The 14,398-nt window shown below is 41.4% G+C and overlaps 1 protein-coding gene across 1 annotated transcript in view; it reads right to left on the bottom strand.

Annotated features, from left to right (window-relative positions):
- Positions 1–2,878: 2,878 nt before the first annotated feature.
- The window catches only part of LOC145412431 (uncharacterized), a 258,467-nt gene continuing 246,947 nt past the window's right edge, over positions 2,879–14,398 (bottom strand). The window contains exon 28 of the mRNA XM_080282316.1: positions 2,879–3,041. Within this exon, the coding sequence (XP_080138442.1) occupies positions 2,879–3,041 (163 nt within the window). The remainder of the gene's footprint in view (positions 3,042–14,398) is intronic.

A 14,398-nucleotide genomic window follows, 5' to 3' on the forward strand; every position in this document is an offset into this window, starting at 1 on the left:
TTGTAAAAAAAAAAAAAAAAAAAACTGGGATTATCAGCTATGAAGTTCAACCCTACACATATTAGAAAAGAAGGACCTAGGAGTGGTCATCAATAACAGACTATTTCCAGCTAACCACAATAATGAGAAGGTTTGGAACATGTATACACTGCTTGCTAATATGAGAATAGCATATACATATATAAATGAAGACATGCTGAGAAAGAAAATGACATCAGTCATCAGACCAACCCTGGAGTGTGCATCAGTAGTCTGGAATCCACATCTCAAAAAACACAGATAAGACTGAAAATATACAAAGGGCTGCTACAAGATGGATATCATGCATATGGGATCTCAGTTATGAAGAATGACTAGAAAAACTGAACCTACCAATATTACGAGAGAAGGAAAAAGAGGAGACATGACCATGCTATATAAATGCATGAGTATATAACCTATGGGGAAGCATCTGCAAGAGGACACAGCAAGAAACCACAAAAAAAAAAAAAAAAAAAGTGATAAAGACAGGAAATTCGGTTTCCCAAATAGGGCAACTGATCAGTGGAATGCACTACTAAATGAAATATTGTGTGCCAAACCTATTCCTAAATGTAAGGTTAAGTATGATAAAAATGGTTTAATGCAGAGAACAGTATATGCTTCACTCATTCCTGTAATGATACAATTAGGTAAACACACACACACACACACACACACACACACACACACACACACACACACACTATGAACTGCCTCAGGTTGGAATATGTGGCAGTGGTGTAGCCCCCACATAAAAAGAAAGATATAAACAAGATCAAGAGAATACAAAAACCAGCATCCAAGGTGGTTCCTCACTTGACAGAGCTATCATACAGGGAAAGACTAGAAAAACTGGGTCTGCCTTCTATGAACCACCTCAGGTTGGAATACTTGGCAGTGGTGTGGTCCCCACATAAAAAGAAAGATATGAACAAGATCAAGAGAATACAAAAAACAGCAACCAAGATAGTTCCTAGCCTAGCAGATCTATCATACAAGGAAAGACTAGAAAAGATGGGTCTGCCTTTCTTAGAAGCAAGAAGAGAGAGGGGTGACATGATTGCAATGTCCAGGGCCATGATGGGTGTAGACAAAAGTGGCAGAGAAGATCTGCCTGTGTGGGATGAAGGAGCAACAGGAGGACATGGAAAGAAATTAGAAACGACTAGTTGCTTGAAGGATATCAAGAAATATGGTTTTCCATACAGATGCACTGACCTGTGGAACAGCCTGGACAAAGAGATCGTCCAGTCCAAAAACTTATGAGTTTAAATCTAAGTCTGGCTGGTTGAGACATGGAGACGGGGCCCCACAAGTGTAGCTCATTCCCTATATACCACAATTAGGTACACACACACACACACACACACACACACACACACACACACACACACACACACACACACACACACACAGTCTACTTTAAACAACACAAATTGGGAAATACTCTTCCATACATCATCTAATCCTATTTTGCCCCATGAGAAGCACAGGAGCCTGGGGCTAGGCAAGTTGGTCCTGACATTTAAGATGAGAGTGACCAGCCTCACTCATCCCTGAGTGGCATTACATGAGCAATAAACCCCAACCATCCCTTGGATATAAACCTACACAGGCTCAATCTGATTGGAGTGCCTTAACTACCCACTAAACCATCAGGCACCATAATTTGGTTATATGGCCATCTCCCAGCAGAGTAAATAGTATCCTGGTGTACAAAAAGCCATTTGGTTTGTCACTCACTGTAAAGTCACCCATATGAAGAAGGAAGAGGAAAGAATGAAGGAAAGACAGAAGAGGGAGTGTAAAGTCACCCAAAGGCAGAAGGAAGGGCAAAGAATTAAGGAAAGAAAGACAGAAGAGGAAGGAAGGAAGAGAGAAAAGGGCAGATACCCAAAGCAGTACTACATTGAGTGAGTGGATGGTGGGCACCCCCACCTACCACATTCTTCCAGATGAATAACAGTGTGATGGTGGTGGTGTAATGCCAGTGAGTCAGTATCCTCCTGTGATATGCAACAATATGCTGAACTGTGACACTAGATTTACTATTTCACTATGATCATCACAATGAAAGCAGTGTACTGGAACTTTTGTCTGGGTACTTGATCAAACCAACATATAAAATTGTGGTAATGGTAATGATATTAAAAATTTTGACATTTGTGGAAGGGAAAGTGGGGGGTGGGGGGAATGTGAGAAAGAGGAGGAAGAAATGACTGGAATTTAAAATGAAAGTGAGCCATGTTAAGACTTACATATGATTGTGGGGGGAAATGTGAGAAAGAGGAGGGAGAAAAACAGTAACTGAAATTTTAAACGAAAGTGATCCATGTTGAGAATTATATATATAAAACTGTCTTCTGATGGCCATGGCTGGAAAGGTCATACATACAAGGAGAAAGACAGACTGAGGAACATTGGCTTGACAAGCTATGTACATGAAAGACAAAGTATTGCTTAACTCCTGCATTTGAGAGTTGGAAAGCAAGTGCATAAGACACTGGATGTCATATATGAGGAAAAAGACAGACTGAGGAAAACTTTGGCTTGACAAGCTGTGTATATGAAAGACAAAGTACTGCTTACTTCTTGCATTTTTGAGTTGGAAAGAAAATGTGTGAGTATATTATATACACAGACTCTATATATACATTTTATCTACAGTATATATCTTTAACTGAAAGTCAGGAATCAAATCCTTCTCTTACTATGCTTCAGCTTACAACAGAAGCCAATCTCTATAATTTACTGCAAGCAACTTTCATTCACATCAGGTACAGTCCACTCCAGCAGCAGGCTACCAGTGGTCCCCTTTCCTTACAATATATTACCCATACACTAATATTGACAATGGTTACTCTTGGTTCTTTGGAGATTCAGAGTTTGTGGCTTCAATTTTACGTGTCCACTTGCCTTTGTTTGGGGTGAATACATCATAGGTACCTTTTTCCGTAAAAGCCTGCTTGTAGTGTGTTGTGCAGTACATATCATTGCCGCCTATGGAGAAGGAGTTCATGCTGAAAAAATAATAATAATAAATAAATAAACATACACCGGTAAGTAAGATTGTCGTCAGTTTTTTTTTTTTTTTTTTTTTTATAAATAACAGAATGGAGGAAGGAAAAACAAATGGGTAAAAAAAAATAATCCATACACCAGATTACTGGTGTCCTCTGTTCATAAAATATCTGTAACAGTTAGACTTGAACAGTTGTGGGTTGAAATTTGGAGGAAAACATCTCTGGGGAAGTGAGTTCCAGAGAGATGCAGTTCGGGGAATGAAAGAATTCTGATAGGCAGAAGTTCTGCAATATGGTTGAGTGACATTCCAGTTATGAGCGCTGCCAGATGCCTGTGTAGCACGAGGGAAGGTATGGAGAGGTGGCACCATGGACGCAACTTCGTCTGAGCATTTGCCAAAAAAATATCTGTAAAATAATGCAAGGGAGGCAACATTCCTTCTTACTTGCAGGGGAGGTAGTTTATATGTAATGGCAGGGTTGTTAATGATTCTAACGGCTTTATTCTGAATTTTGTCTAGTTGTCTTAATGCAACCTCTCCACAACCATTCCACAAGGGTGAGCAATATTCAAGCTGAGAGCGCACATGACTCTTATAAATTATAGCTAACTGCTCATCGGCGAAGAAGTTACGGACTCTGTACAATAATCCAAGTTTCTTTGAGGCGGTTTTAGCAAGTGATCTGACATGAGAGGTCCAGCTGAGGGCACTGTTAAGTGAGACACCAAGAATTTCAATACTTTTGGAGATGGGAATATTAGTAGCATTGAAGGTAATGTACGAATCTGGCAATATCTGTCTATTAGTAAACTGTATATATTTAGTTTTACTAGCATTAAAAGAGACAAGGTTGTTTTGTCCCCATTCACTGATTGTAGATAGATCTTGATTTATGGAGATGGCTGTACTGAGTTGAGAGGTAGAGATATTAGACTTTGTAAATGGATGTCTGAGTGTGAATGAACTATGTAGTGTTGAGTCATCTGCATATGAATGAATGGGATTGTGAGTGACAGATAAGAGATCATTAATATGAACCAGAAATAGGGTTGGCGCCAGAACTGATCCCTGCGGCATGCCGGCGTTAACTGAGTGGAAATTCGAATATACATCATCTATTTTTACTCTTATTTTCCTGTTACTAAGATAAGAAGAAATCAAAGGAACAAAAGACGTTAGTCCATAGCAAGGGAGTTTGGACAGCAGGGAACGGTGCCATACTCTGTCGAAAGCTTTAGAGATATCAAGAGCTACTGCATGAGTTTCTCCAAAAAGATCAATTGATTGATGGATGGTGTGAGTTAAGAGATTGAGTATGTCAATGGTGGATCTTTCGTGGCGAAAACCGTATTGTCTATCACTAATTAAGTTGTTGGATTCAAGATGTTTAACAATATGCTTATTAATTAAAGTTTCAAATACCTTACCAAGAGAAGATGTGACAGCTATTGGTCTGTAATTGGAGGGGTCAGACGAACTTCCTTTCTTCGGAACTGGGTGGATATTGGCTTCTTTTCATGAATTTGGGAATAAAGAAGTACGTATGCATAGTCTGAATAATTTAGCTAGGACAGAAGCAAGTTCAGGGGAACACTTTTTCAAAACAATTGGCGGAATTCCATCTGGGCCTGGAGCTTTGTTGGTAGGTAAATTGCCTAGGGTGGATTTTACGTATCTTGTCTGTATTTTAAGTGGGGCAATTTCGGGAGAATCAAGTTCCAGTACTGAGACATTCTGGCTGGTATCATCTACGGTAGAGTTTCTTGCAAAGGTACTAGCAAAGATATCTGCTTTCCCACGTGGGTCATTTGTAATATTGCCATCTGAAGATTTTAGTGGGGGAATGGAAGATGACTTGTTAAAGTTATTATTGAAAGAATTAAGAGTTGACAAGAATATTCTATTGTCATTAGGGTTGTTAAGTAGTTTTGATGCTTGCTTTTGAAGAAAGTTTGATTTAGATAGATTTAATACAGCTTTTGCATGATTTCTAGCAATTTTAAATTGGGAGAGTGATTCAGATGTTTTTGATTTTAAGTAAGAGTTATATGCTAATGACTTTTGGGCTGTTGCTCTGGCACAATTGCCATCAAACCATTTTGGAGAGTTTGATCTTTTAGTGAATTGTTGACTAACATCTCTTCCTTAGTGATGTATTTTTGGATATGGATGGTTAATATCAATTCTTATGCTATTTAAGATGAGTATGGTGATATTTGAATGATTTAGATGACCCAGAAGAGGACAGTAATCACTGATAAAAAATAAATCACTGGAAATGGTGTTACGAAGCAACCCTAATGGATGAGAATACAGGCATTAGTGTGGAAGATGCTTGAGGGAGCAAGCTTGCCAGTGTTGTTACTGTAATTTATCTTTCCAACGGTGTGTCAGTCCAATGTTGCTTTCTCAGATAAGCCATGTTTTCATGCTCATTTTGGTATTTTTTTTTTCTTATTACTTTCATGAACATAGTGGTGGATTCTGAGAAAAGCCATCTGAAGTTACACCCGTCACTTCTTAATATGTGCTCCAACAGTATTTACAGGTCTGCTGTACCTTTAATAATTTCCAAGATAGGCCAGTTTTTATGCTCATTCTAGAACTTTACATTTTTTTTTTTTTTTTTTTTTTTTTTTTTTTTTTACAATATGATGAAGAATTTTAAGTGAAGTCTCTTAGGTAACACTTATTGGTCACTAATTAGGTCATGGCAGCTTTAACAGTTTCCAAGTAAACCCAGTTTTGGTGTTCAGTTTGGTGCTTTTGGGCTTTTTAAAGCAAAGAGGTAATTAATCTTGAAAAGTCCATCCATAGCCAGACGCCACAATCCCATACGTGGTGAATGTTTGAGTTAGTTGTTTTACGGGAAGGGGTACTAACCCTCAGCCAACCCACTTATTGATACATGAAGAAGATATATGGGTTGGTTATACAGTATGGTTACCAGAACAGCACTGTAAATGGTTTCCTTGTTTACAGGAAACCATTAACCCCTAGGCGCCGGTCCACTTCATATGACGTGTTGGTAGAGGCCTAAAGTCCACGTAACATGACGTTTTAATTTTTCACGGGAATGTTTGAACTTAGCAGCGCGCCATATGGACTCAGAGTATTGCCCGGCATGGCTGGTGCGCGGGGTAATGCTGGCTGCCCAGGGGTGGTGGGAGGGCCGCCCAGCAGTGAGGAGGGCTGTGGTGGAAGGTGGTGGGAGGCCAGAGTAGGGAGAGTGTGGCCTTGAAACCAGCTGCTACTGGTTCAGGGTTGGGGTAGGGGTCGGGAGGGGTGGGGTGGGGTGGGGTGGTGGGGAGGGCTACTAGGGGCCCCTGAGGGGTGTGGGGGAGTGTGTTTAGGTGCTTGAGTACACTTTTACTGACCACAGCCAGACTTTAGGAAGTATCATACTGTCAAGAATTACTAAAAACAGTGAAATACTGTACTGTGTAAATAATGTGTAAATAATAGTGAATAAATAAATAGGCATAAATTTGTTAGATAATAAGTATCGTGGAAAACATATAATAAGCCAATCTTTATTAGTTACTTTCTTGTGCTTTTTTGCTACTTTACTTGTAATATTGTGTTCATACGGCATTTTGAATTAGTGAGAGAAACAAATACACACTCAACACTTATTTTGGCAAGAGGTAATCATCCCTCTTCCCTCCACAAATACCACCAACACACCACCACGACCTTGAACATGCTCAGCCCAGCTGCCACACACCGGCTCCCTGACACCACACCACCACCTCCAAATCACTAACAGAGAATAAGTACGTGCTTTTTATGTGTTTTTTGTCATTTGTGATTGATTTGTAATGAAAAAAAAAACATTGGTGGGGGGGAAATTGACTTTCCTGAAAATAACCCGATTCTGGGACATGGATAGGTCTACCCATGCCTGGTGCCTAGGGGTCAAGCTTGTCACTTAATGCAAAGGTACCTGAAAAGGAAAGAAAAGTAATGAAAAGTGACAGGAAAGATAGGAGATATAGGTATAGAGGAGGACAGACAGAAAACTAATGACGAAGGTGAAGGAAAAAGTAGGCAGCACTACATTGTGAGTGGATGATGGGTTGTCAACACTTACCACTATGAAACACCGTTTATTTTCTCACACAGTTTCTAATGATATGTGTATATCTACTGTATCCTTAATAGTTTCCAAAGCACAGTGACCCCTCCGATTATGTTGGTTCTATTTGTGATTTCACCATTTACATGGAGAGATCAACCTAACCCTGATTCCTGTTACACAGGAAAGAATCTGGTTTGTGCAGGAAAATCCCAGAAACTGTTCCCACACTCATCACAAACTACAAGTGACAACAATGAGGGGAGCAACTTTAGGGGGTCTGAGGCCTAGCCTCTTCCATTATGGGGTTAGAGGCACTGCTTATTCCCCCTCCTCTAGCACCTCAACCTCGGATACATCCCTCCCTGACACCCAAGCATTGATCCATCCCCTGTCATGGTAAGTGATCACCACTTCTTTACCACTGTACACTCTCATTAACCCTTTTCTTATGCCCAGTGATGTTCCTAGAGGTTGTATGTTTACCACAATAAATACTAGGTATGATCTAGGGTGGGGGGTCAAAAATTTTGAAAAGGACCAAGAGGTGGACTTTGGGAAAATTTTTGGATTTCACCATACCAATTAGCTTTAAAACATGGATAACATGGATTTCTATGGTACCATCTGTACAATTCAATTTCTGTGGAAAAATTCAGTGATACATTTAGCCACATGGAGGGGTCACTGTAACAAATTTTTTCTGGGGGGGGGGGGAGGAGGAGAGCTTTTGGAGCAACATGTTAGAAGACTTGAGAAAATGCAAGTTATAACTTAATACTTTTTAATAAATTGAGCTCAGATGATTAGGACTTATTAAAATACAAAAATTGGCAGGCAAGAAGGCATTACAGTATATAGTGACAGAAATGCTTTAAAAAAGGTATTTGTAGAAAGAAAGCCACAAAATGGGGAATCATTTTCATAATCATGGGACAAATAAAACATGAAATAAGGTACCCTATATCATAGGAAAACCAAAATGAACTCTGTAAATATTATATACAGTCTATCCTTGTCTAACACGGTTTTCCCTAACATGAAAATAGTCTAACACAGTACAATTTTCCGAAAGCAATATCCCTTTTAACATGGCCACTGATGAAGCTCACGGTTTTTGAACTAGGCGGGCTGCTTCTGAACTCCAGAAAGAGGATGTCCAATGCCAGCAGGAAGAAAGTCATGGTTAACATGGATGATAATGTGAGAAGTGTTATCAGCGCTACTGACTCCGAAGGATTTTAACCAGTGTTCTCCCCTCAACCTCCTTTCCGGCATAGTGTGTCTCCTCTTATCCCGCCATAAGGTAAATAAAATGTGGCTTTTAACTGTAATAATAATCTTTCATAACTTTTTGAACCATATTAATGTGGAGTGACGTGGAGGGACAGGTTGACAAATGAAGAAGTGAAGGAACGTTGTGGGGTAGATGTGGATGTGGTTGAAAAGATTAGGAGAAATACACTGAGGTGGTTTGGACATGTGGAGAGAATGGAGAATGAAAGACTGACTAAGAGGGTGTACGTAGGTGAGGTGGAGGGAGGGAGAGGGAGGGGTAGACCGAGGATGAGGTGGAGGGATGGAGTTGAGAGGTATATGAGGGAGGGGGGGGTGAGTTGGGGGGAGGGTAGTCAAATGGTGGGTGACAGAGTGACTTGGAGGCGTTTTGTCTGCGGCCACCCTTAGCGGGATTAGGGCGTCGGGCTATAGATAGATAGATAGATAGATAGGAGGTTAAACTGAGGGGTATAAAAAAAAAAAATGCACCACACAGGGGGAAAAAGTGGACTTTGGACAGGGGTGTGGAAGGAAATGGGGGTTTCAAGAGTCTCTGTAACATGAAAATTTCTCTAACACGGTAGGGGTGCGGAAACAATTAACCGTGTTAGATGAGGACAGACTGTGTGTGTGTGTGTGTGTGTGTATATATATATATATATATATATATATATATATATAAATGCCATAGGGACTTTGAGAAAATTCTGGACTGTCATTCCCCTCCCCCACATTAGCCAAATAACAATTATTTTTAAAGCACATTGATGCATTTCCATTTATATGTTAGTTTCTAACCAGAACATTACCCGCATAAGTGAAGAATGTACTGTAGGCATGTTACGTGTATAGTGTACCACATGACTGACCCTCACTACGAGCCCCCATGCCCACATCTGCCTGTAATTTTGCTACAAGATGGTATACAAACCCTGTGCGGTATCACAGAATCAACAGGTGCCAGACTCCACTCTTTTAAAGGGTATTTTGAGATGGTTTAACAACACAGTGCAGAAATACTCGTATACTTAGGCAGAAAATAGATAACTCAAGAGCATGCAATGTGGAGTACACAGGAGAAAAGATGTACATGGGTATTCACATTTGCCTCCTGAGCTGTTGTGCAAAAGGAAGATCCAGCTGGCATATAACTGCTGTGACAATGATAATGACCATGACTGGGATGAGGTAGGTTATGATGATAATGATGATGATGATGATGATTATGATGATGATGATTAGCCATGCAGTAACTGAAGGTAAATGAATGATGAGACATAACTGTGTGCCATGATGTGCATAAGTTAAAAAACCTCAGGCTCATCCCTGTCTGCTCCTTTTAAGGGAAGTAGACCACTTTTGTCCTCCTCCTCACTGCTCACATGGAATGGAGGTGGAAGAGAAAGGGTACAGCCTGAGGTATTGGGGGTGCAGCTGCCTGGGAGTTGGGGTGGATTCTGGCTGGAGTGGGGCAGACAGTGCAATAATTGGTTCTGAAGCTTCTAGGGGTTTTCTTGGCTCTGCAGAAAAGCATAGTGGTTGGAAGTCGTTTCTGTTTCCCCTTCATGTCCTTCACAATCATCCAGTTTAGCATAACTCTGTCATTGACTGGACACATTATTGAAGGAACGTTGTGGGGTAGATGTGGATGTGGTTGAAAAGATTAGGAGAAATACACTGAGGTGGTTTGGACATGTGGAGAGAATGGAGAATGAACCTGACTAAGAGGGTGTACGTAGGTGAGGTGGAGGGAGGGAGAGGGAGGGGTAGACCGAGGATGAGGTGGAGGGATGGAGTTGAGTGGTATATGAGGGAGGGGGGGGGTGAGTTGGGGGGAGGGTAGTCAAATGGTGGGTGACAGAGTGACTTGGAGGCGTTTTGTCTGCGGCCACCCTTTGCGGGATTAGGGCGTCGGGCTATAGACAGATAGATAGATAGATAGGTTAAATTGAGGGGTATAAAAAAAAAAAAAATGCACCACACAGGGGGAAAAAGTGGACTTTGGACAGGGGTGTGGAAGGAAATGGGGGTTTCAAGAGTCCCTGTAACATGAAAATTTCTCTAACACGGTAGGGGTGCGGAAACAATTAACCGTGTTAGATGAGGACAGACTGTGTGTGTGTGTGTGTGTGTGTGTGTGTGTGTGTGTGTGTGTGTGTGTGTGTGTGTGTGTGTGTGTGTGTATATATATATATATATATATATATATATATATAAATGCCATAGGGACTTTGAGAAAATTCTGGACTGTCATTCCCCTCCCCCACATTAGCCAAATAACAATTATTTTTAAAGCACATTGATGCATTTCCATTTATATGTTAGTTTCTAACCAGAACATTACCCGCGTAAGTGAAGAATGTACTGTAGGCATGTTACATGTATAGTGTACCACATGACTGACCCTCACTACGAGCCCCCATGCCCACATCTGCCTGTAATTTTGCTACAAGATGGTATACAAACCCTGTGCGGTATCACAGAATCAACAGGTGCCAGACTCCACTCTTTTAAAGGGTATTTTGAGATGGTTTAACAACACAGTGCAGAAATACTCGTATACTTAGGCAGAAAATAGATAACTCAAGAGCATGCAATGTGGAGTACACAGGAGAAAAGATGTACATGGGTATTCACATTTGCCTCCTGAGCTGTTGTGCAAAAGGAAGATCCAGCTGGCATATAACTGCTGTGACAATGATAATGACCATGACTGGGATGAGGTAGGTTATGATGATAATGATGATGATGATGATAATTATGATGATGATGATTAGCCATGCAGTAACTGAAGGTAAATGAATGATGAGACATAACTGTGTGCCATGATGTGCATAAGTTAAAAAACCTCAGGCTCATCCCTGTCTGCTCCTTTTAAGGGAAGTAGACCACTTTTGTCCTCCTCCTCACTGCTCACATGGAATGGAGGTGGAAGAGAAAGGGTACAGCCTGAGGTATCGGGGGTGCAGCTGCCTGGGAGTTGGGGTGGATTCTGGCTGGAGTGGGGCAGACAGTGCAATAATTGGTTCTGAAGCTTCTAGGGGTTTTCTTGGCTCTGCAGAAAAGCATAGTGGTTGGAAGTCGTTTCTGTTTCCCCTTCATGTCCTTCACAATCATCCAGTTTAGCATAACTCTGTCATTGACTGGACACATTATTTTTAGGTTTCATACCATGAAAGGATCCATGATGTAGGTAATGTCCTTGGCTGACTTTTGTATTCAACAGAACTCCTCTAAGCAGCCAAATATCATGGTTGAGTCCTGCCCTTTTCTGTGCCCTCTTCAGCCTTCATCTTCATCATCGGGAGATACAGTTGAGCGAACATTCTCCATTAAGTTGTTGTCAATTAGGATTCCCTCGTGGTTTTCAAACAGCCACAAAACTTCATTCTCCTTCATGCCTATGAAGCCTTCACTGATATCTCATCCCAATGCCACTCTTCTCACTGCAGCATTACCGATCTTGTTGAGTGAAAAACCAGTGAAGCCATGCACGCACAGCAGCTTCTAACACTCATTCAAAGCTCTGAGTTTCATGGCCTCCAGTGCTTCCTTCACAACATTTACACAATCTGCAATGGTAAACCACCCCCAAACCTCATCACTCCAAGGATGCATGTGTCATTCAAGGATGTGAAGACAAATCATTATGATCTTGGTGTAATGAATCTTTGGGGGGAGGTGGTGGATGAATCGGTAGAAAGGTGGCCTGCAGTCCTAATGGGCCCAGGATCAAATCCCGACTGGGGCAGGGAACAGTTTAAGGATCTGAATTTCATAAAAGCAGACTTTACTGATCTACCAGAAGTCCCGCCGACATGTCATAAAAATACCACCGCTAATACCAGTACACCAGTCCTGTATAAGACACCCCTAGCATGTATTCAATATGGACAGTGGGTGTTAGCACTGAAGTGGTGACATGTGGAGGTGTAGGAGGACTACTGGGCCTTTGATTAGGTCATTGCCCCAAAGAAATAGGTCCTGAAGCCTTTGCCCTGAGTATGTACTGTATGTATGTATATATATATATAAGGATTATGCCCTGGTCCAAGTCCAATGGTTGGTCAAGTGACATAATATCCAGAGGCAAAAACATCACCTCCACCTTTTTGTGCAGGAATGCCAGTGACTTTGAATGTTCTGACACACTGTCCAGGATCAGCTGGGCCTTAAACTCAATCTAGGTTTTGTTCTACCACAGGCAAAAGGCAGCAATGGAACCATCTGAGAAACAGGATGCTGGCAGTCCATACTTTCTAAACTGAACATCCAGTATGCAAGGAGGTTCTTGCTCCTGTGAATCAATGCTTACGGGTTGTTAGACTCTTAAATGAAGCCACACAATATTATGTGCCTTGCTGTATCTCCGCACTGCAGCAGGGTGCAGCAGTCTTCCATTGCCTTTTAGTAAGGTGCACAACAAATGTTTGCTGTGACATACTCTTCCATAATAGTCCTGTCTAGACCATGTTTCACACCTACTCTGGCTTGTACCCCTTCTCTATAATCTTCTTCAGGTTGTTTACTAACTGCGCTGCTGCCTCATGGCTAGCTGACACTGATTCCCTCATCACCCTGATGTTCCTCAGAGAGAATTTTTCTTGGACTTCTCAAGCCAGCCCAAGTGTCAAAGAATTCATGGATGGCAGGAAGGCTTGGTACTATGCTGGTGCTGGGAGCCTCAGAGTTTGGAGACTGGGGTCCTAAAGCATTTGCACAGAGCATTAGCCTTTTCCCAAGTGATATGTCCACAGCAGCTTCATTGAGTGACTGATCCTCTATGCCAATATAGAGCATGTCCTCCTTCTGAATCTTGGGCAGGTCTATCATTCCCATTAAATTTTTTAACACTGCAAGGGGCACTTGCACACACAGCATCCTGTATAGCATTTTTGTTTTTCTTAATGTACTGCACCATGCTTTCATTCACATGAAACTCTGGCTGACTGTGGCATGTGAGAAAATGCCACTACAGTACGTGACAAGAGACTCACGAGAGCTTCGCCCTTGCTTATAATGATGAGTATCATATGGTTCAAGAATAGGGAATCACAGAGCAGAGTCTAGATGTTCACCATATGGCGGTAGGAGCAGGAGTGAGGACAGGTTATGGCAGTGTGAGTGGAGGTATACTGGAAATATTCTGCATGCAAGATACAGGAATCCCCCATTATCCAAAAGGTCATGTAAAAAAAAAAATGGATGAGGATCATTTGGATAATGACCATAGCAACATGGGTTCTATGGGATAATGTCGAGTGGCCATCAAGGGCTGTTCTTGTGTGTGCATCCAACCCCTTCATATCATAATATACAGTATTCAGTAAACATCTAAAGCAGGACAGTATCTATGACAGAAGTCATACAATGTATACTAACACACCCCTCATAACAGTAAATCTAAACTCTTACCATTATGTTATGTCAGTTTGCCATCATGATTGATCATCTCCCCAATGAAAAAAGACATTGCCAAAAGATACTGCTTTTCCCAGTGATATTACCCAACCAGTCTGGCACCGACAAGGAGCCTACATATGGTGGTGCTGGGCACCCTGGGTGAGGTAGAAGTGTTGTCCATCTGGGAGTCAAACTACCTCATATTTCCCCGCATCTCACCATGGGAAGGACCCTGGTGAGGCATTGTCTACCATGTGGTGCTGAATCCCTATATGATGTATGTACTGTATTGTGCCTGTAGGACTGCCCCATACAATCAGTTGCTTACCTGTGGTTGATGAGTCTGCTTTTGCTAAGACTGCACTTAAGCAACAACAACCGAACCAGTCAAAACATCCAGTCAGTAAACACAGCTAGCATATACCTAAAGCAGCACAATACAAGAAAAAGAAACCATGCAATGTATGGTACAGAAACACAACACTCAAGAGCTGAAAACAGGAGACTACATATGTTTATGACCAATGATAATGTCAACACAAAGCCATAGTGTTGCCAATTTAATATTTTTTCCACTGGATATCCATTCACCA

Source organism: Coenobita brevimanus, chromosome 93 (genome assembly GCF_032717465.1).
Source record: "Coenobita brevimanus isolate Jiangsu-jjx chromosome 93, ASM3271746v2, whole genome shotgun sequence".
Lineage (NCBI taxonomy): Eukaryota > Metazoa > Arthropoda > Malacostraca > Decapoda > Coenobitidae > Coenobita > Coenobita brevimanus.